The 21,656-nt window shown below is 44.7% G+C and overlaps 1 protein-coding gene across 1 annotated transcript in view; it reads right to left on the bottom strand.

Annotated features, from left to right (window-relative positions):
- The window catches only part of GRIN3A (glutamate ionotropic receptor NMDA type subunit 3A), a 95,447-nt gene that overhangs the window by 13,383 nt on the left and 60,408 nt on the right, over positions 1 to 21,656 (bottom strand). Inside the window, exons 5-7 of the mRNA XM_065406674.1 lie at positions 20,808 to 20,953; positions 18,995 to 19,110; positions 11,331 to 11,482 (exon numbers count right to left, since the gene is read on the bottom strand). Coding sequence (XP_065262746.1) covers positions 11,331 to 11,482; positions 18,995 to 19,110; positions 20,808 to 20,953 — 414 coding nt within the window. The remainder of the gene's footprint in view (positions 1 to 11,330; positions 11,483 to 18,994; positions 19,111 to 20,807; positions 20,954 to 21,656) is intronic.

Genomic DNA, 21,656 nt, shown 5'->3' on the forward strand with positions numbered 1-21,656 from the left:
AAACTAGCCCTTTGTCTGCAACAGGGCTTCTATTGTTGGTCCCACTGCTGAGTGGTATTGGTGGTTGCAATGGTGAGACGTTTGAGGGCAAAAGTGTAGTGTAAACAGGGCAATGGGTCTCGCTGCAACGGTTAGAGCCAGGAATAACGTGCAAATATTTTGCAGGCTCTGTCACATAGCTTGACACATGCTGCTGAACCCTGATCATTATGAATCCTTCCATCCTAGTCTTTGTTCTACCCTCGCCAGAGACTTGATTTTTTTCAGTATAGAAAAATTCATTCAAGGCTAGAATGGGACACTCAGACTTAATTTAATTGCTGCCTATGCCAATTTGGACCTGAGACGACTCAGATACTAGGCTCATTTGCTTTTCCCATGATTTAGAGATAATGAAGAATACCTTACAGATAGTGACACTTACTAGTAAGTGTATCAGGCAATGTGAGTCAATTAAGTCATTCATAGGAGCCTCTACAAGGCAGGTCTTCCAAGAATGATTTTCTGTTGCTAGCCAGCATTGACCGACATGATAACATAACCCCTGTGAGCACTTCTACTGAGAGTGCTTCTAAAGGTCGAGGAAGGTAAAGAGGCTACCAACCTCTGGGCCACCAAACTCCTTCCCATGATTTCCCTCCTGCATTTCGAGGCATTCAAATGTCCCCAGACTCAGTTTGGCTTGTGCCTTTCCAAGATGACTGTTTTCTAATGTCATTTTAAATGACCAAGGAGCTGCCAAATAAGGGGAGGTGGAAGGGGCAGACAGCCACCTCTGCCACTGGAAAGAACAGGTCCTGAAGGTAAGATGAGAAAAGAATGATGAGTAGGAAGAAAAATCTTTAAATGAATCTAAAGAGAAATTAATCCCCAAAAGTACAGAAGTGGCAGATGGATACGGTTTGGTAATATCCTACAGGAGTGATGACAAAATAGGAAGATGGATATTTCATCAGTTTAGGGGCCATATTGATCAATATTTCACTCATGTATATTCCATTTTATGCTACTATTCTTAATTGACATGTGCAATGTGTAGCTGGCCAAATATTCACCCAAAAGCAATAAAAATATGAAGCCATTCACTGTCTAGGTCTCCGTGTGGACTATACATGATGATTAACATCCTATTAATTAAAGATCACCCTCTTTCAGCCAGGATAGGCTGCACAGGGGCTAGCTGAATTCACACCATGGGAATGGAGAATTATTCTGAGCACTATCTGATGGGCCATGCAGAAGGGTCCTAGTGTTACCAGTTCTCTGACTCCCTGAAAGCTGCTGTTTCTCTGGTAAGCTCTGCTGCTTGGGCCATTGTGCACTCTTAAGAGAAGGAGGAACAATTCTGAATCTTCACATGTTCCTGTTCTTTATAAACCACTCCTGTTTTGGGTTTGCCTCACTTACCTAATGCACAGGGAGGCAATAGCGAGAACCACATGAAACGCAGTAGTTTGTTTACAATGGTTCAAGCAAACAAGTTCTTTTATGTTGATCCAAGTGAACTGCCCACCTCACGATGACCTGGGGAAACTGCAAACACAAGATTTGCATAGCTGTCGTGCATTTGCCGAAGCTTTCTTTGGACAACTAACAGAAGTTTCCAGATCACAGGCCCTAGTTCTCATGGGGGACTTCAATCACCCTGACATTTGCTGGGAGAGTAATACAGCAGTGCACAGACAATCCAGGAGGTTTTGGAGAGGGTTGGGGACAACTTCCTGGTGCAAGTGCTGGAGGAACCAACCAGGGGCCGTGCTCCTCTTGACCTGCTGCTCACAAACAGGGAAAACTTGGTAGGGGAAGTAGAAGTGGGTGGCAACCTGGGCAGCAGTGACCATGAGATGGTTGAGTTCAGGATCCTGACAAAAGGAAGAAAGGAGAGCAGCAAAATACGGACCCTGGACTTCAGAAAAGCAGACTGTGACTCCCTCAGGGAGCTGATGGGCAGGATCCCCTGGGAGGCTAATTGAGGGGGAAAGGAGTCCAGGAGAGCTGGCTGTATTTTAAAGAAACCTTATTGAGGGTGCCGGATCAACGCATCCTGATGTGCAGAAAGAATAGCAAATATGGCAGACGACCAGCTTGGCTTAACAGAGAAATCTTCAGTGAGCTTAAACTTAAAAAGGAAGCTTTCAAGAAGTGGAAACATGGACAGATGACTAGGGAGGAGTATAAAAATATTGCTCGAGCATACAGGGGTGTAATCAGGAAGGCAAAAGCACAACTGGAGTTGCAGCTAGCAAGGGATATGAAGGGTAACAAGAAGGGTTTCTATAGGTATGTTAGCAACAAGAAGGTGGTCAGGGAAAGTGTGGCACCCTTACTGAATGGGGGAAGCAACCTAGTGACTCAATGCTTTTTTTGCCTCAGTCTTCACAGACAAGGTCAGCTCCCAAACTGCTGCACTGGGCAACACAGTATGAGGAGGAGGTGAGCAGCCCTCAGTGGTGAAATAACAGGTTAAGGACTATTTAAAAAGCTGGACATGCCCAAGTCTATGCATCCGGATCTAATACATCGGAGGGTGCTGAGGCAGTTGGCTGATGTGATTGCAGAGTCATTGGCCATTATCTTTGAAAACTCGTGTTGATTGTGGGAGGTCCCAGACGATTGGAAAAAGGCAAATATAGTGCCCTTCTTTAAAAAAGGGAAGAAGGAGAATCCAGGGAGCTACAGACTGGTCAGCCTCACCTCAGTCCCCGAAAAAATCATGGAGCAGGTCCTCAAGGAATCCATTTTGAAGCACTTGGAGGAGAGTGTAACACGAGCGGACTCACCCCTGCGGCGCCTCCTGCTGGTCTTTCAGGGAATTAGCTCGACCCAGCCTCTGGAGCGCCCTCTGCGGGCCGGTGATCTGCCTTGCTCTCTACTTCTGGGCCCCGTGTCCCTCCCAGGAACCCGGTGCCCCTTGCTCGGGGTGCTGAGCCCTGGCAGTACCCACACGCTAGGTCTCCCCTCCCAGGGGAACCCCCACCCACTAACCCTACCTCAGTATCCAGCTACTGTCAGTCACCATCTAGCCCCACACCCAGGGGCAGACTGCAGTATCAGCCACTCATCACAGACAAGGTTGGGTTTGGGCCTGCTGCCTTGGCCTATCTCCGGGCTGCCCTCTGCAACCCCCAGTACCTCCTGGCCTAACACTAGGCCTCAGCCTGGGGCTTTCCAGGCTGGAGCTCCTCAGCCTTTCCCCAGCCCTGCTCCACCCAGGTACTCTGCTCTAGTTCCCTGCAGCCAGGCCCTTCTCTCTCTGCACTCAGAGAGAGAATACTGAGCTTCTGGCCGCCCTGGCCTTTATAGGGCCAGCTGGGCTCTGATTGGGGCGTGGCCCAGCTGCATCTACTTGCCCCAATCAGCCCAGGGTGTTCTCTCTCACCCCCCATCCTTTCCAAGGGCTGTTTTTAAACCCCTCAGAGCAGGAGCGGGTGACCACCCCGCTACAGAGAGGAAGGTGACTAGGAAAAGTCAACATGGATTCACCAAGGGCAAGTCACTCCTGACCAACCTGATTGCCTTTTATGATGAGATAACTGGCTCTGTGGATGAGGGGAAAGCAGTGGATGTGATATATCTTGACTTTAGCAAAGCTTTTGATATGGTCTTCCACAGTATTCTTGCCAGCAAGTTAAAGTAGTATGAATTGGATGAATGGACTATAAGGTGAATAGAAAGCTGGCTAGATTGTCGGGCTCAATAGGTAGTGATCAATGGTTCAATGTCTAGTTGGCAGCCGGTATCAAGTGGAGGGCCCCAGGGGTCAGTCCTGGGGCTGGTTTTGTTCAACATCTTCATTAATGATCTGGATGATGGGATGGATTGCACCCTCAGCAAGTTCGCGGATGACGCTAAGTTGGGGGGAGAGGTAGCTACGCTGGAGGGTAGGGATAGGGTCCAGAGTGACCTAGACAAATTGGAGGATTGGGCCAAAAGAAATCTGATGAGGTTCAACAAGGACAAGTGCAGAGTCCTGCACTTAAGATGGAAGAATCCCATGCACTGCTACAGGCTGGGGACCAACAGGCTAAGTAGCAGTTCTGCAGAAAAGGACCTGGGGATTACAGGGGATGAGAAGCTGAATAGAGTCAACAGTGTGCCCTTGTTGTAAAGAAGGCTAACGACATATTGGGCTGCATTAGTAGGAGCTTTGTCAGCAGATCGAGGGAAGTGATTATTCCCCTCTATTCGGCACTGGTGAGGCCACATCTGGAGTATTGTGTCCAGTTTTGGGCCCCCCACTACAGAAAGGATGTGGACAAATTGGAGAGAGTCCAATGGAAGGCAACGAAAATGATTAGGCGGCTGGGGCATATGATTTATGAGGAGAGGCTGAGGGAACTGAGCTTATTTAGTCTGCAGAAGAGAAGGGTGAGGAGGGATTTGATAGCAGCTTTCAACTACCTGAAGGGGGGTTCCAAAGAGGATGGAACTTGGCTGTTCTCAGTGGTGGCAGATGACAGAACAAGGAGCAATGGTCTCAAGTTGCAATGGGGGAGGTCTAGGTTGGATATTAGGAAACACTATTTCACTAGGAGGGTGGTGAAGCACTGGAATGGGTTACCTAGGGAGGTGGTGGAATCTCCTTCCTTAGAGGTTTTTAAGGCCTGGCTTGGCAAAGCCCTGGCTGGGATGATTTAGTTGGGGTTGGTCCTGCTTTGAGCAGGGGGTTAGACTAGATGACCTCCTGAGGTCTCTTCCAACTCTAATCTTCTATGATTCTTCTTTATGAAACCATAAATCACCCTCCATCTGCTGGAGACTGGGCCCAGATTTGCTCAAACGTTTTGGCAATTTTGGTGAATTTCTCCAAGAACGTAGTCTAAGTTTTGAATTAGTCATTACAACCCAAACCAGGCAGACAGGACCAGCAAACCAAGCACGTGCTTGGGGCGGCATAATTCCAGGGGCGGCATTCCGGGTGGGGTTTTTATTTTGGTTGGTTGGTTTTTTGCTTTGGCAGTTGCGCTCTCAGAGGGTTTTTGTTTGTTTGTTTTGTTTTTTGCTTGGGTTGGCAAAAAACCTAGAGCCGGCCCTGCAGGCAGATGTCACAGGGTCTCCGCCTTAATTGCAAAGGTGTTTCACAGCTCTATTAATAAAGCATTGTGCTGGGAAAATATTTAAGAAAGCATGAATTTTACATGTATATTAATGTCATTGTAATAAAATATGTTAAAGTTTTCATAGAAAATTCCAGCATTCAGGTTAAAAATATTACACATATGAAGAATGAGGGAGTTATCTGCTTTTTTTTTATGAAAGTCTTATGCACCTCAGTTTATCTGTTTGCTATTATCCTGTCTGACTGCAAAGAGTTTACTTAAAGGATGCTGGTAGGGGGGAAAACAAACAGCAAATGCAACAGTGGCAAAGATAAAATACAGTTGGAGAATAGGTAAGGTCCTGGAGGAAACCATGGTCACGGTGTGATCATTATTTTTATGTGTATTACCGTGGTACCTAGGAGTCCCAATCATGGAACAGGACCCCATTGTTCTGGGTGCTGTACAAACAGAACAAAGATACAGTCTCTGCCCCAGAGAGCTTAAATCTAACTGGGGAATGCTCCAGCAAGGCTAGCAAGATCTAGTCTTCCCAGGCCCAAAAACAGGGTCAAAGGAGATACTAAAACTATAAAGATCCTGGTCTAGGGTTGAGTAGTCAGCGGTGGCTGGAGAGGAGTCTCTGACACAGAGACAGAGAAAGCTGCAGGGGTCTGTCACTCCATGCCTAGAAGTAGGAAGGTCTGGCCTGAGTGGAACTTATCCAACACTGGCAAGGAGAGAATAAAGTGCAGGAAGGAGCCAGGCATAGAGGCCTTTTGTTGTTTATCCCTTCTCTCTGCTTGCTATGTGCTCTGGGTGACTGACTAATGCTTGGTTGTGAAGAAGCGATTTTTGAGTCACTTTAACCAGCTCGCTGGTTAAGTCACAGGCCCCTGGAGGCAAAGTGCTCAAAGGTGCCCAACACAGTTTGGCCTGTTGGGTTAGTGCTGTTGGGAGCTGGGGGCGGGCGGCCACTGAGAGTCCCCTGCAAGGGGAAGCAGGGGCAGCTCTGTTTTTTGCTGCCCCAAGCACGGCTGGTCATGCGGATTCGGCGGCGTTTCTGCAGGTGATCTGCCGGTCCCGCGCTTTCGGTGTACCTGCCGCCGAATTGCCAACGAAACTGCGGGACCGGCGGACCTCCCGGAGGCATGCCGCTGAACGCTGTCTGACTGCCGCCCTTACAGCAACCAGCAGGCCGCCCCCCGCGGCTGGCAACCCCAGGCACGCGCTTGCTGCGCTGGTGCCTGGAGCCGCCCCTGAGGGGAAGTGAGAGAGGGGAAGTGTCACCTGAAGGGTGTGCTCAAGAGGGACTAAAAGGGGTCTGAAATGCAGCTCACCCTGGAATTGTGACAAAGCTAGTAAAGCTGACGTATCTGAAGATTCGCAGAAAGGAAACACACACAGGTTGTGAACACAGTCAAACTGAAATGCTCTTTTGAACTGGAGAAAATTTTTGCAGATGTTTCTCCCCACTCTTCCCTTATCTCTTCTCATATTCATATTTTTAGCAGGCCATTGGGAATCTTTGACTGCTTTGATAATGCCACCATTTCTACCTGCCTCAGACAGATATGGTCTGAGCTGTTACCATAGGACCCAATGATCCTGACTCAGGTCTCTTAGCATCACACAGGACTGGGCTAAAACTACATAAAGTGCTTGATTGCAAACTCATGAAGATCACTGATTTCAGTGGGCTTTGGATCAGTCACAATGTTACTGCAGTGTTTACAGTAGATGGATGTGCAGGTGCAGACCTTCTTATTAGTTTTGTGTGTTTAAACTGGTTATAATCAGAAAAATGACAAGAATGACATGGTTTCAATATTTAGTCTCTCTCAATGTCTGCTGATTTCAGGTTGCTATTTCATCCATTCCAGGTCAACAAATTGTTTGCTTTCCTTCCTGATTCATCCCTCATTAACTGAGTACAAGTAGCACCTAAAAAGCATGTATGTAATGTTCCTTCAACAAAGATATGTGGAACCTTTTTAATGTTATAGCCACTAGATGTCTCTATTGAGGTAATTATGTGCTGTAGTTCTTAATGTCTTGATCTATCCATGCATGTTTACAGTGGGCAAGAGAAAAGACCAACATGACCCCTCTTAACTGACGCTCTCCCACCCTTTAAAAAAAAAAAAGACATCAAATAAATGATTTTAAATGAATCTAGAAAATAGCAAGACTCAAGGAGCATCTTCTCCGCAGCTTGCCTGGGCAGGTCCTATCTATCTTTCCTTCTTCTAATCTATTCACTGTCAGTCTTATGGTGGCACAGCCAAAAGTCCTGAGATTTTAGAGACAATCTTGAGGGCCTGAGAAAGGCCCACCCCCCCCCAACCAAGAGCCTCTTGAGAAAAGTAGAAAGAAACTGTGGCCATAATTGCAGAACTGACTAATGTTGGGGATGCTTAAAATCTGGATCTGAATTCTATCTCTAGCCAAAAGTCTGATTCTGGAATTCAGTTGACTCAATGAGATACTGATGCCACAGGTAAGGTTCCTTATATCCCCACTCTCTCTCTAGACCCTACACATGCAAATAAAATGCTCTAGATATGGTGTGGTGCAGATCTTACATCTTTGGGTTTCAGGTGGTTTCTGCTTTTGTCTGTACCCGTCTAATATATTCATCCAAAATTTGTCTGGATCACTAAAAACTTTGGGAGGCTTTTTTTTTGTTTTTTGTTGGTTTTGGATGGGTGTGAAATGCTGTGATGGGTTGACTTGTGGAGGAGAAAACACGTAGCAACATGTCACACTCCTGAGATCTATTCTGCCTGACACTAAAGAATAGGTTATGTGGCTGTACAACTATTGTTTCAAAAGTCAAAGTTAACATGGCCCTGGACTGCATTAATTTCTTCAGAGGCTCCTGACAACGAGGTATGTCTCCAGCCCTGGCTCTTGCCCCTTAGAACCCTACTTCAGTATGATGGTGAGTCCCTTGCCCACCTACATCATTGAAGCTTTCAAAATGAACAAGGGGGTTTAATGACTACAGTCTTCTAGACATCTGTCAGTCCGTCTGTGAGAGCTGCATTGCCATCAGAACGCCAGCGGACTCTGATTCTATTCAGTTCACTTTCATGAAGAGAGCTGGCCATGCTTCATGTAGTGCAAGGTCTGAACAGCCCCCCTGGGGCTGCATGTCAATGCATCTGTGTGGGTGAAAGTGGAAAGGAGGAGGAAAAAATCCATGTTCAGCAGTTCCAATGTATTTTTAACAGCAGAGATGAGAGTTGTGATCTGTATGGCACATTGCCAGCTGGTGGACCCTATAGGTCTTGTGACAAGATGGCCGATGTTCATATGGTGGGTTCTGTGCTTTTTTTGTGGGGGGACCCTAAAACGCCACCCTTTGCCCCTGCTCTTGGGCGCCAAAGGCCCCGCTAGTGGCCCGGGAAGGTGGTAGAGGAGGGAAGCAGGGGTGGGGTCTGGGTTTGCTCCTCGCTCTGAGTCCCAGCTCCTTGCAACCCCTGTGGGTTTCTTACCCTCTTCCCCCTTGGGAGGGGTTATCCTCAGTCCTTAGACACTGGGAGAGGGAGTCTCCCTTACTTTGGTTCTCTGCTCTTTCAGATCTCACAACACACCTCCAAGCTCCAGTCATCTTGTCTTTTCTTTTCTCCTCTGACTGCCTGAAGCAGGGGGGTTTTACTAGGTTCCTGACAGGGCCTTAATTGACTACAGGTGCTCCAATTAACCTGTAGCAACCCTCCCTAGTCTACGGGGAACCATACCTTAATTAGCCTAGGGCTTATATATTTCCCCTCTACCACTGCTCCCTGGCCCTTCTGTGTCACAGTCTCTAGTAGGAAGTAGGCGAGAGAGCGAGATGGAGACAGACAGAGGTTAGGGGTTCTGTGAATCAGACACCGAAGTCATTCAGTTCATCCATTTTGTTGTCGATGTAACTGGGGGAGAGGCAAAAGAGCATTTCACTGAAACGTGAGATTCCCTGCTCCGTGGGGAGTTCTATACTCAGGCTTCTGGGTATACGTTAAGAAACCCCCATTGCTAACAACCACAGAACTACAGTCTTGTATGATTAAATCCCATGCTCAGAAACTCTACAATTCAGTTTAATGAAGCTCCCTTATTATGGTCCCATGCTCCATGTAGTTCTATATGGGGTTGAAAACAAACATTGCCCTGCTTCCATGGCAAAGCTTCCAAAGGACTCTTCAAAAAGAGACTTGTCAAATGTATTTGAGCTTTGACTGCCCTCTTTAAAATGCAAAAGCTTAACAAGCCAATTTAACATTTCATAGGGAAGCACTCAAAAGTCGAGTTTGTCCCTGGCAGACAAGGGTTTTCAATTTTAAGCAACTTGTGCTAATTAACTGCCATTGCCTATTGGCAATCTTGATCAGGTTTAATTCAAGAGACTTGTTTTCCAATGTAAAATAACAGGAGGTCACAGAATGAACAGTCTGTCAAGAGTCGATATGCTGCATTAAAACCTGGCCTTTCCCCAAGAACATTTCCCTTTGGATATTAATATCGTTTCCAGATAAACTGGATCAGAAATTGCCTGGACTAAGCTTCTCTCCCCGCCACCCCACCCCCCCTCGAAATTTATTTTCCTGGAATTTGGCTGAACATTAGAGACACAAAAGTATACGTTTTTATTGAGGGAACTAAAAAAGTGTTAATTAGGTTCATGTTGACATTAATGAAAATACTAAACACTGATGCAAGCTGCAAAATGTAGATACGGATTCAGATCTACACTCCACCAAAGTTTGAGGATATTCGTTTCTGGGCTTTTCTTTGGGCCAGTCTCTAGAGCATGCTATTAACAATTAGTGATGGATAAACCTCCAATAGCTTTAGTGGTTCAGTTAGACCAAGGAATTGAGATGCTCATCTGAATCTTTTGGGCGTGGGCAGAACTGGAGAAATGGAAATTCCACAAAATCAGGCTCTTGTGTGGAATTTTCTGGTCGCTCTTCCAGATACCCATGTAACCCTGAGGGCTGGGGTAGGGTTGGGCTGAATCAGCTGAGGAAGGGACAGTGGATCCATGACTGTGTACTTCATATGAGCAGGAATTTGATAGCTTGTGTCAGGGTACCACACTTCGGAACAAAATGTACGTAACATGCTAATTTCTAAGCTACAAGCTCTTTTTAGGTTCCTCAAGACTTTGATTTCTTGAATTCACTTTTTAACCTTTTAACCCTTAGATTCTCCCAAGAAGACTACCTCTCTTCTCATTCATATTAGATGTCTTTTTATTCTGCAATGGACCATATTCTCAGCTGCTCTAAACATTGGCTTAGATCCGTTGATTTCAGTAGAGTCACGCCAGATTACTCCAGCTGAGGATTGGCCTTTTTTATACTTCAGTTTTGCTAAGTTATTAAATATGCATTTACTTTGTTCGTACAATGATAGCTTAAAGCCCCCTATTTTTAGATTCTAATGTTCCAATCTGCAAATAGGGGTACGTCTATACTTACTTCCTGGTCCGGATGTAAGCGATCGATCTTCTGGGATCGATTTATCGCGTCTTGTCTAGACGCGATAAATCGATCCCGGAAGTGCTTGCCGTCGACGCCGGTACTCCAGCTCAGCAAGAGGAGTATGCGGCATCGATGGGGGAGCCTGCCTGCAGCGTCTGGACCCGTGGTAAGTTCGGACTAAGGTACTTCGAATTCAGCTACGTTATTAACGTAGCTGAATTTGCGTACCTTAGTCCGAAGTGGGGGGTTAGTGTGGACCAGGCCTAAGAAAGTGTAATTAGCTGAAATCTTTGTTATCCTTGTAGCAGAAGGTACCCTCTGAGTTATACAGTAGGCACAGTTATATTAATAGACTAGCTGAGATTCCCCCAGTCTGTTCTTTTTCCTGTGATATTCCTGCTGTCAGCTACTTCAGAGAGTGACCTATGTGAAACTAAAACTAGTCACTGTACAACTACACTAAACTGATTCCACTTAACAACGTGTACCTGCATCTACAAAATCTGCTGTTCTAACCACACGTTGCAACATTACACATTGTATTCTGCTCTAACACACGTACAGAACCTACGTGATGCAAGCTTCACCATCCAATGCAACCATGCAATCTTACTCCTGTTATCCCTGTGCTCTGTTCCCTACCACACTGGTGTATTAGTAATCATAGCTCATCGAGCTACCACTTCAAGCCTTAGATTGTAATCTCGCCCAGCCAGAGACTCTTGTCTGTTTATGTGTCATGAACCTTCCAAATAATAAGCAGTCAGCACAAACCCCAGACACGGTCATTTCTATGACCACTAAATGGATTGCTTACCTCAGTGACAGCAAAACTTCTTTTCCCACATGGTACTACCTTGTACCACTTGTCATGCAGCACGTCCATGAAGCCATGGGACTTGTATTGGCTTATGAGCTCAGATATATTTGAGGTCAGTGGAGAATTTGGGGGAAGGCCAATGCCGTATCCTAGGAGAAAATACAAATACAAGGTTTTTTAGTTGGGTTGGTTTTGGTTGTCTATGAGTAGTTGGTATCAACACATCCTCTTCAGGTATGTGTGTGGCACAGCTCGGTGCTGTGCTTTGCTCTAGGGTCCAAAAACCAGGTCCAAAGCTGTGTATTGACTCATCTATAGTGTGAAGGGGCCCAAACCCAAATGAGATTTCACAATGCAAAACAGGATCATGCAAACCGCATTTGTGCACACAAAATTACTCATGCAAATGACTAGGCCTGCAAAAACAAAAGTGCACAATTACAAGCCAAAGAAGTTCAACACAGTGATACTGCAACATGCATGTGAATGTTTTCTGAATGCCTTCATTTCAGAAACACAGCCTCTTCTATGCATTTGCTATGGGCCTCAGTCTCATTTATACCCAGACCTCTTTACATCACTCTGGCAATGTAAAAGGGCCTTCAAGTGGGAATAAATTCCAAGCCGGGCTGGCATGATATTTACCAAAGTGGTTTTTTACCAGGTAAAATCATTGTTTTGACCATCCTGGGGAAAAATAGTTAGTCGCAGTTTAAGGCATTTTCTATTTTAAAAACTGTTTTGTTAATGCATACCACATTACACTTAGTTTTAGTTCTATATTCAAATTGTGGTTACATAAGGCAATATATTCATAGATTAATTTAGGGTTGTACAAATAAAAAATAAAACTGCAGTGGGCGTAATGCTAATATATAGAATTATAATATTGAACTTCGGAACGTCTGTATATGTTTTGATTTGGTATTTTCTCAAGGAAGTTATACATGTCTTGACTCTAATTTCAGTTTCCACTCTCATATAAACAACATTCAACAACCATTCGATTATATGAAAATGACAGCAATGCAGAGCTGTAGGCTTGAAGCATTAAGAAATCAGACGCATGTGAGAGTTGCAGACTGGATCATTGTGTCATAAAGCGTTCTGTAGCAGAAGACCAATTTTGATGGAGTGGCTAGACCGAGACTATTCCTCAGTTTTGAATGGATGTATCTGAAGTTTGAAAAGATTTGTTCTATGCTTGCTGAACTTGATGGACACTGATGCAATTATTTTTCCTGATTTAAGCCAGTATTTCATAGATTCATAGATTCTAGGACTGGAAGGGACCTCGAGAGGTCATTGAGTCCAGTCCCCTGCCCTCATGGCAGGACCAAATACTGTCTAGACCATCCCGGATAGACATTTATCTAACCTACTCTTAAATATCTCCAGAGATGGAGATTCCACAACCTCCCTAGGCAATTTATTCCAGTGTTTAACCACCCTGACAGTTAGGAACTTTTTCCTAATGTCCAACCTAAACCTCCCTTGCTGCAGTTTAAGCCCATTGCTTCTTGTTCTATCCTTAGAGGCTAAGGTGAACAAGTTTTCTCCCTCCTCCTTATGACACCCTTTTAGATACCTGAAAACTGCTATCATGTCCCCTCTCAGTCTTCTCTTTTCCAAACTAAACAAACCCAATTCTTTCAGCCTTCCTTCATAGGTCATGTTCTCAAGACCTTTAATCATTCTTGTTGCTCTTCTCTGGACCCTCTCCAATTTCTCCACATCTTTCTTGAAATGCGGTGCCCAGAACTGGACACAATACTCCAGTTGAGGCCTAACCAGCGCAGAGTAGAGCGGAAGAATGACTTCTCGTGTCTTGCTCTCAACACACCTCTTAATACATCCCAGAATCATGTTTGCTTCTTTTGCAACAGCATCACGCTGTTGACTCATATTTAGCTTGTGGTCCACTATAACCCCTAGATCCCTTTCTGCCGTACTCCTTCCTAGACAGTCTCTTCCCATTCTGTATGTGTGAAACTGATTGTTCCTTCCTAAGTGGAGCACTTTGCATTTGTCTTTGTTAAACTTCATCCTGTTTACCTCAGACCATTTCTCCAATTTGTCCAGATCATTTTGAATTATGACCCTGTCCTCCAAAGCAGTTGCAATCCCTCCCAGTTTGGTATCATCTGCAAACTTAATAAGCGTACTTTCTATGCCAATATCTAAGTCGTTAATGAAGATATTGAACAGAGCTGGTCCCAAAACAGACCCCTGCGGAACCCCACTTGTTATGCCTTTCCAGCAGGATTGGGAACCATTAATAACAACTCTCTGAGTACGGTTATCCAGCCAGTTATGCACCCACCTTATAGTAGCCCCATCTAAATTGTATTTGCCGTTTATCAATAAGAATATCATGCGAGACCGTATCAAATGCCTTACTAAAGCCTAGGTATACCACAGCTTCTCCCTTATCCACAAGACTCGTTATCCTATCAAAGAAAGCTATCAGATTGGTTGGACATGATTTGTTCTTTACAAATCCATGCTGGCTATTCCCTATCACCTTACCACCTTCCAAGTGTTTGCAGATGATTTTCTTAAGTACTTGCTCCATTATATTCCCTGGCACAGAAGTTAAACTAACTGGTCTGTAGTTTCCTGGGTTGTTTTTATTTCACTTTTTATAGATGGTTACTATATTTGCCCTTTTCCAGTCTTCTGGAATCTCTCCCGTCTTCCATGATTTTCCAAAGATAATAGCTAGAGGCTCAGATACCTCCTCTATTAGCTCCTTGAGTATTCTAGGATGCATTTCATCAGGCCCTGGTGACTTGCAGGCATCTAACTTTCCTAAGTGATTTTTAACTTGTTCTTTTTTTATTTTATCTGCTAAACCTATCCCCTTCCCATCAGCATTCACTATGTTAGGCATTCCTTCAGACTTCTCGGTGAAGACCGAAAAAAAGAAGTCATTAAGCATCTCTGCCATTTCCAAGTTTCCTGTTACTGTTTCTCCCTCCTCACTGAGCAGTGGGCCTACCCTGTCTTTGGTCTTCCTCTTGCTTCTAATGTATTGATAAAAAGTCTTCTTGTTTCCCTTTATTCCTGTAGCTAGTTTGAGCTCATTTTGTGCCTTTGCCATTCTAATCTTGCCCCTGCATTCCTGTGTTATTTGCCTATATTCATCCTTTGTAATTTGTCCTAGTTTCCATTTTTTATATGACTCCTTTTTATTTTTTAGATCATGCAAGATCTCGTGGTTAAGCCAAGGTGGTCTTTTGCCACATTTTCTATCTTTCCTAACCGGCGGAATAGCTTGCTTTTGGGCCCTTAATAGTGTCCCTTTGAAAAACTGCCAACTCTCCTCAGTTGTTTTTCCCCTCAGTCTTGATTCCCATGGGACCTTACCTATCAGCTCTCTGAGCTTACCAAAATCCGCCTTCCTGAAATCCATTGTCTCTATTTTGCTGTACTCCCTTCTACCCTTCCTTAGAATTGCAAACTCTATGTTTTCATGATCACTTTCACCCAAGCTGCCCTCTACTTTCAAATTCTCAACGAGTTCCTCCCTATTTGTTAAAATCAAGTCTAGAACAGCTTCCCCCCTAGTAGCTTTTTCAACCTTCTGAAATAAAAAGTTGTCTGCAATGCAGTCCAAGAATTTGTTGGATAGTCTGTGCCCTGCTGTGTTATTTTCCCAACATATATTTGGATAGTTGAAGTCCCCCATCACCACCAAATCTTGGGCTTTGGATGATTTTGTTAGTTGTTTAAAAAAAGCCTCATCCACCTCTTCCACCTGGTTAGGTGGCCTGTAGTAGACTCCTAGCATGACATCACCCTTGTTATTTACCCCTTTTAGCCTAACCCAGAGACTCTCAACACTTCCGTCTCCTATGTCCATCTCCACCTCAGTCCAAGTGTGTACATTTTTAATATATAAGGCAACACCTCCTCCCTTTTCCCCCTGTCTATCATTCCTGAGCAAGCTGTACCCATCCACACCAACATTCCAATCATGTGTATTATCCCACCAAGTTTCAGTGATGCCAACAATGTCATAGTTGTATTTATTTATTAGCACTTCCAGTTCTTCCTGCTTATTACCCATACTTCTCGCATTTGTATATAGGCATCTAAGATACTGGTTTGATCTTGCCTCCCAGTTTTGCCCTGACCCTCCTTTCTCTCTGCCAATATAGCCCACACTCCCTCTCGTTTCCGACCCATCTCCCAGGTCTCCATGTTCCCCACTTACCATGTTCCCACTGCCCCTTCCTAAACTAGTTTTCCACAGGAAATTGCCATCCCTGACTCCAACCACTTTGCAGCCACTTCACACTCCCAGAGCAGCACAAGGTGGCCTTGGTGTAAATTGGAATCTGGCCCTATATTTCTTGATTAGAAGGCACATATTACAGGTGCAGACATGTATTTGGACTCTGCAATGGAGAATCATGTAGTATTTACTGAATTATTTTAAAAATGTACTGAGATATTGTGAGATTTTATTGCAGTAAGATTGTATTGCTATACCTCACAATAGCTCAATACCCAGTGGGCCTGATTCTCATTCACACTGACTCAGGCAATGTCTACACCCACAGTTGGGAGCTGTGATTCCCAGCTCGGGTAGACACACAGATGCTAGCTCTGCTCAAACTACTGTTTGTGTATATCGACCCAAACTGGGAATTACACCTCCCAGCTCCAGTGTAGACATAGCCGAAAATTCTTTTATGCTGCTCTGACAGTGTAAAGGGACTTTAAACAGGCACCCATGTATTTTATATCCACCTGAGGGTCCTTTTACACTTCCAGAGTACTGTAAAAAATCCTTGGTGCAAATGAGAAACAGACTCAATAATTCTAATTACTGGATGCCACATTTTAGAAAAAAAAACTTTTTTTTTTATTTTTAAAATACCCTAATTTGTGCACATGAAGCATACAACTGTGCACATTAAACAAGTAACTGCACACGCGCCTTGTCATTTGCCAGCAGGAAATTACCAATTGCCTGTACAACTACTCTTTTGACATACGCGGCTCCATGGTTTTTGGTTCGCAGCTTAGATGTACCCTCTTTAAAGTGTAGCCTCGTCTCACAAACACTGTACCAAAAATATTTTGTGGACAGAGATGGAGATGCAAACTGAATACCAGCAGGAAGTCTGCGGCCCCAGTGGCTTGCTACACAATGAAGCGAGGTAGCATTGTGATGGGTATATAGATGTCAAATGATGGCATCTTTGTTATCTGTGTATTGCACCTTACATTTCTAAAAACTTTGGTGTGCAGATGATAGACCACTGCACTGGGACTCAGAAGACTTGAGTTCTATTCCTGGCTATGCCATTGGCCTGATAGGTGACCTTGGGTAAGTCGCTTTCCTGCTCTGTGCCTCAATTTTCCCATCTCTAAAATGGGAATAATGAAACTGACCTCCGACTGTAAAATGCTTTGAAATCTACTGATGGACCGTACACTATAAGAGGTGGTGGTTGTTTGTTTTTCTCCAAGTTCCTGCAGCCTGTATAACTAGCTGTACAGAGGAGACATACACACTGTTCCAAGATGGAACATTTACTTGTGTTCTTTTGTTTTCCTTAATCTTAAAGATAAGGAGTTCAGACTGGAAGTCTATGGCTACTCCGTGTGTGGGGAAAAACACAAAAGACAGCACAAAATAACAAGTACAATATGCATCATAAATAGGTGGTAGTTTGATGCTAGAAGCTGTAGTTCCTGATTTTATTATTTTTACTGTTTCTGACTTCAATGGATTCAAAGTTTGGTAATTTTGTAGCTATCTCCATAAAGCTAGACATTCTCACATGTACGCTTAATGAAGTGTAAACCTAACTGCTGATGCATAGACAGATTTTATGACCATTATAACCCCTGGTGGGAAATAAAAATGGATTGCTTTTTTAATGTCCTAGTGTGCTATAAAATGGCTACAACTTAGTGTCACTGTTCAGTTCCAGCAAAAGGGATTTGCTATATGGTTGGCATTTTTGATGGCTCTAGATTGAATGATTAAACTACTCCGCTTCCATCGCTTCATTTCCCGTGTTAAATTCCTGAATCTGTTTACGTTCTGGGAGAGGTCGCCTCGCCTTGTGATGGTGCGACTGGATTGATTGTTCTTGGAAGGAGGGGGGGGAAATCATTTCCATGGCCCATCCCTCACAAAAACAAAGCCCGAAGTGTAATAGCTGCTAATGTGTTTTGCAGGGCTCATTGATAAGTTTTGCTTTCCGGCTGCATTGTGAAGCTGTCTGTGTGTCACTGTTAATATACTGGCATTTTAAGAGGTCAGGTAACTGGAGAGGGTGAATTAGTTATTTTAAATCGAGCCCCAGCTGAATAATCAAGCTGACTGTTTGAAAGGGGGATTATGGGAATCCATTCTGGAGGGGGGGTGTGCCTACAGAGGGGGAATGGAGTTTTTGAATTTGCCAGTATTATGGGTGAAAAGTCTTTCAGTAGCTACGTTATTCCATCCTGAACTGTGAAAATGAGTCTCCCCTGTCTGACAGTGGTACAGGTATCATTAGATACTGCTTTTTCCAAGTACAGGGTCAATTTCTATTCCCTGAGGGAAGACTGCATACGCAGGCTTGGTGCAGGGTGATCCACTGTGGATGTGGTAGAAATACTACCACCAAGCACTTATCACTGCTTTAGGGCTACAGTAGCTCTTCAGTGCAAGGGGACATGGCCAGTGGACCTACCTCGCCATTGACCATCAAACTATCTGCCTCTCCCTTGCAACAATGAAAAAAATCGTCCTTGGGGATCACAGCTCTAGGGGCAAGACATCCACATCCCGTTTGCACCAGTCCTCCGGCATCCTATGTCCCGAGCGCAGTCAACATGGATAGGTTCTGATGCCTTCAAGGCTTTCCATTCCCACACAGGAGCAAGCAGGATTAGCCCCATAGGCACAGATAAATCCCAGTGGGGATGCTGTCTTTATAAAGAAATACCACCCCATTCCATAGCAATAGACTCAACCACTTACCATAGAGTTACTTTAATGTTTGGGGCAATTACTGTAGAGCATGTCTAAGCATTTTGTTTTATAAGAGCCACTCCCCTAATCACAAAGCACCCTTTCAGCAGGCTATATTCTCCTATTTAGCCTACATAGGACTAGCCTGAGATTAAATACTTAGATGGCAAGCTCTTTGAGAGAGACTCGTGTTCTGTGTGTGAACGGTGCTTAACAAAATGGGGTTCCCTGAGTGGGGTTCATAGGTGCTACCACAATATAAATAACGGTGAGACAGAGAACATACGTTAATGTAATAGACAAGCGATTTGAAAGCTGAAATGAAAACACTGAAAGACAAATAAGGGGAAATCCTGGCTTCACTGAAGTTGATGGATAGTCAGGGGGAGGGATAGCTCAGTGGTTTGAGCATTGGCCTGCTAAACCCAGGGTTGTGAGTTTAATCCTTGAGGGGGCCATTTAGGGATCTGGGGCAAAAATCTGTCTGGGGATTGGTCCTGCTTTGAGCAGGGGGTTGGACTAGATGACCTCCTGAGGTCCCTTCCATCTCTGATATTCTATAGAAGTTTTGCTGAGTTCAGTGGGGTCAGAATCTGGCCAATATTCTTTAATTCTGATGTCTGCATTCCATGTTGGCAGGCAGAATGTATCAGAAGGAGAAGGATACTGTCTGAAATACCTTCAATGGCAAACGGTTTCCCCACTGTCAAAAGTTTGCAGTCAGCATCTATTGACACTTCATAATCTAAGAGTGCTTTATCCATGATGAAGGCATCTAGTTTCTCTGGATCATGCCTGTATTTAAGATCAAAGTAAGAAAATAGAATCGATAAGAGAAGCTGTACAGTTATGTTCATTGATACAGAAGCGATTGTTTCAGGGCTGGAAACCAGGAATATATTTGATCTAGTTTTTAGGAAGCTTCTGATATAAACCCAACACGAAACCAAGCCAAAACCTAATTTATAAGCCCAATAAAGATGAGGATCAGGGGCTATTGATATAAACACAGAATTGAGTGAAATATCAAAGACTGAAGGGTTCATGTGCAGAGAGGTTGATCTGGCTAGCAGAATATTCATATACAGACCAGTTCTGTTCACTTGACATATCTTTGACCTGGAAGAAGGAAAGTGCAACAGGGTGAGAATCAAATTGAGTTTCTTGCACAGTAGCACAAAGACCACCGGGGAGGAAACCAAAAATCTCCAAGGTTGTCACTCAGGCTCGGTTTCCTTATGCTGCTTCTAACATCGATCTACACTATCTTAAAAATTAGAGCTGGGCAAACCCTACGAAAGGTTTTCCATGGATACATGCTGCTATTTTAAAATGTATGTCCTTCATCCAGGCTTGCTTTTCTCTTGTATTTGTGTTCCATGAACATTTAGATGACTGAGTTTCACTGGTATGAATGTTTTATGGAAAGCAAATTTGAAAGTACTGAAGGCATGTGTGGAAATGGTGGCATGTGTTCTCATCCAATCAAGGAAAAAAACAAGTGCCCAAATCCCGAACTGGCAGAGATCCACTTGCTTCCATGGAACTATACTGAATTACACCCGCTGGGGATGTGGCAGTGTCTTAGGAGTTAATCATGAAAACCAATCAGGGCGCCATAAAAATTATTAAAAAATATAATTAGAGGCATTTTGTTATACAGATCACCAGGGGATCTAAACTGTGGGTGATGATGCCCATGATTGCAGCCTCCTACCTTGCAATGTATGTAATCAATTGCAAAACATTGTGGGGGAAACATATTTGAAAGCCCACACCTTTCTGGAAGCATGAGGACTGATGGTGGAAAATTATAAGAATGATCTAGTGTCACTAATGTTCTTATTTAAATTAATGGCTAATTCTTTTATACATCTTTCTAAGGAATCTCTGTTGGGGGCAATCCACCTATTGCTATTGTGTGGGAGACACGGAGATTTCTAAGGTTTGTTTTTATCAGTACTTTGCACCTGCCTCATGGATAGTGCCCACCGCCTAATGAATATCTTCCAAGCACTGAAACCTGCCTGGATTTATTTTGCCACCAGTTAGCAACAGACGGGTCATCTTGGCACTATAGTGGCAATGGAAAGGGCTGCTTTGCCTGAGGACTGTAAGTGCCTCTCTGTGCTATCCAGGCTGTCATTGTTACATTGGCATTGCTCCATTCTAGTGATGGAGAATGAGCTTGTGCCTTCTTCGCCGGCTCTGCCATGCCAACCCAATGCTGCTGATGCCTTGGAAAATGGAAAATCGGATATGATCCAGGCAAGCAAAGTTTGTTACCCTTTTAAAAAATATACAAAGCAGGTTGAATCTAGAAAGCATGTACAGTGGACACTTAGAATAACTAAGACCCATTGAAGTAACTGGAAATATGTCCATTAGCTTCAAGGAGCTTTGAACTAGGGCCTTAGTGAAGCCAAGGACTGTGAAATTAATTACTCTTTGATCAGCCTGTTATCACATGAAGCTAGCATGCAGAGACTCACTTCAGGTGCTCCACTCCATCAGGAGTTGCAGGTACATTGTACCGTCTCATGTACTCGTGCATCTCTGGGAAGCTCTGCCTGACATAATCTTCAGCGCTGCTTTCTCGCACCGTTCCAAAGCGGAATCCCTGGGAAGGGTGGTGGAGCTAAGAAACAGGAAAAGACAGACCAGCACAGTAATTTGTCTTACTCATGTTGAGTGACCTCCATTCCAGGCCCAGTCTTCTGTGCTCTGAAGACTGCTACACGGATTTTACAGATGTGTTTCACAGGCGCCAACTTTTTTCTGCGCTGGTGGGTGCTCGCGCCCCCGCCCCAACTCCACCCCTGCCCCAAAGTCCCCGCCCTAACCCCGCCCCTCCCTGCCCCTATTGTACCCCTCCCCAAATCCCCGCCCTGGCCCTGCCTCCTCCCCCAAGTGCGCTGCATTCCCCCTCCTCCCCCTTCCCTCCCAGGCTTGCCGCGCGAAACAGCTGTTTTGCGGCGCAAGCGCTGGGAGGGAGGTGGGAGAAGCAGGATGCGGCGGCACGCTCGGGGGAGGAGGCAGAGGCGGAGCGGAGGCAGAGGTGAGCTGGGGCGGGAGGGGAGCTGCTCTGCACCCACCAGGTTTTCCCTGTGGGTGGTCCAGCCCCGGAGCACCCACGGAGTCGGCGCTTATGATGTGTTTTAATGGGATCATCACAGAGATGCATACCATCTTCAGGACCAGTTAACGTCAACTTAACCAGTTACATACTCTTAGGATCTGCTCTAGGGTTGTGAAAAAATTTCCCCTTGAGCCAGAGACCACCCCACATCCAGGTGGGGTTCAGTTCTGTTCTCTACGTGAAGTCCAGCCTAGGTTTGAGG

Source organism: Emys orbicularis, chromosome 6, assembly GCF_028017835.1.
Source record: "Emys orbicularis isolate rEmyOrb1 chromosome 6, rEmyOrb1.hap1, whole genome shotgun sequence".
NCBI lineage: Eukaryota > Metazoa > Chordata > Testudines > Emydidae > Emys > Emys orbicularis.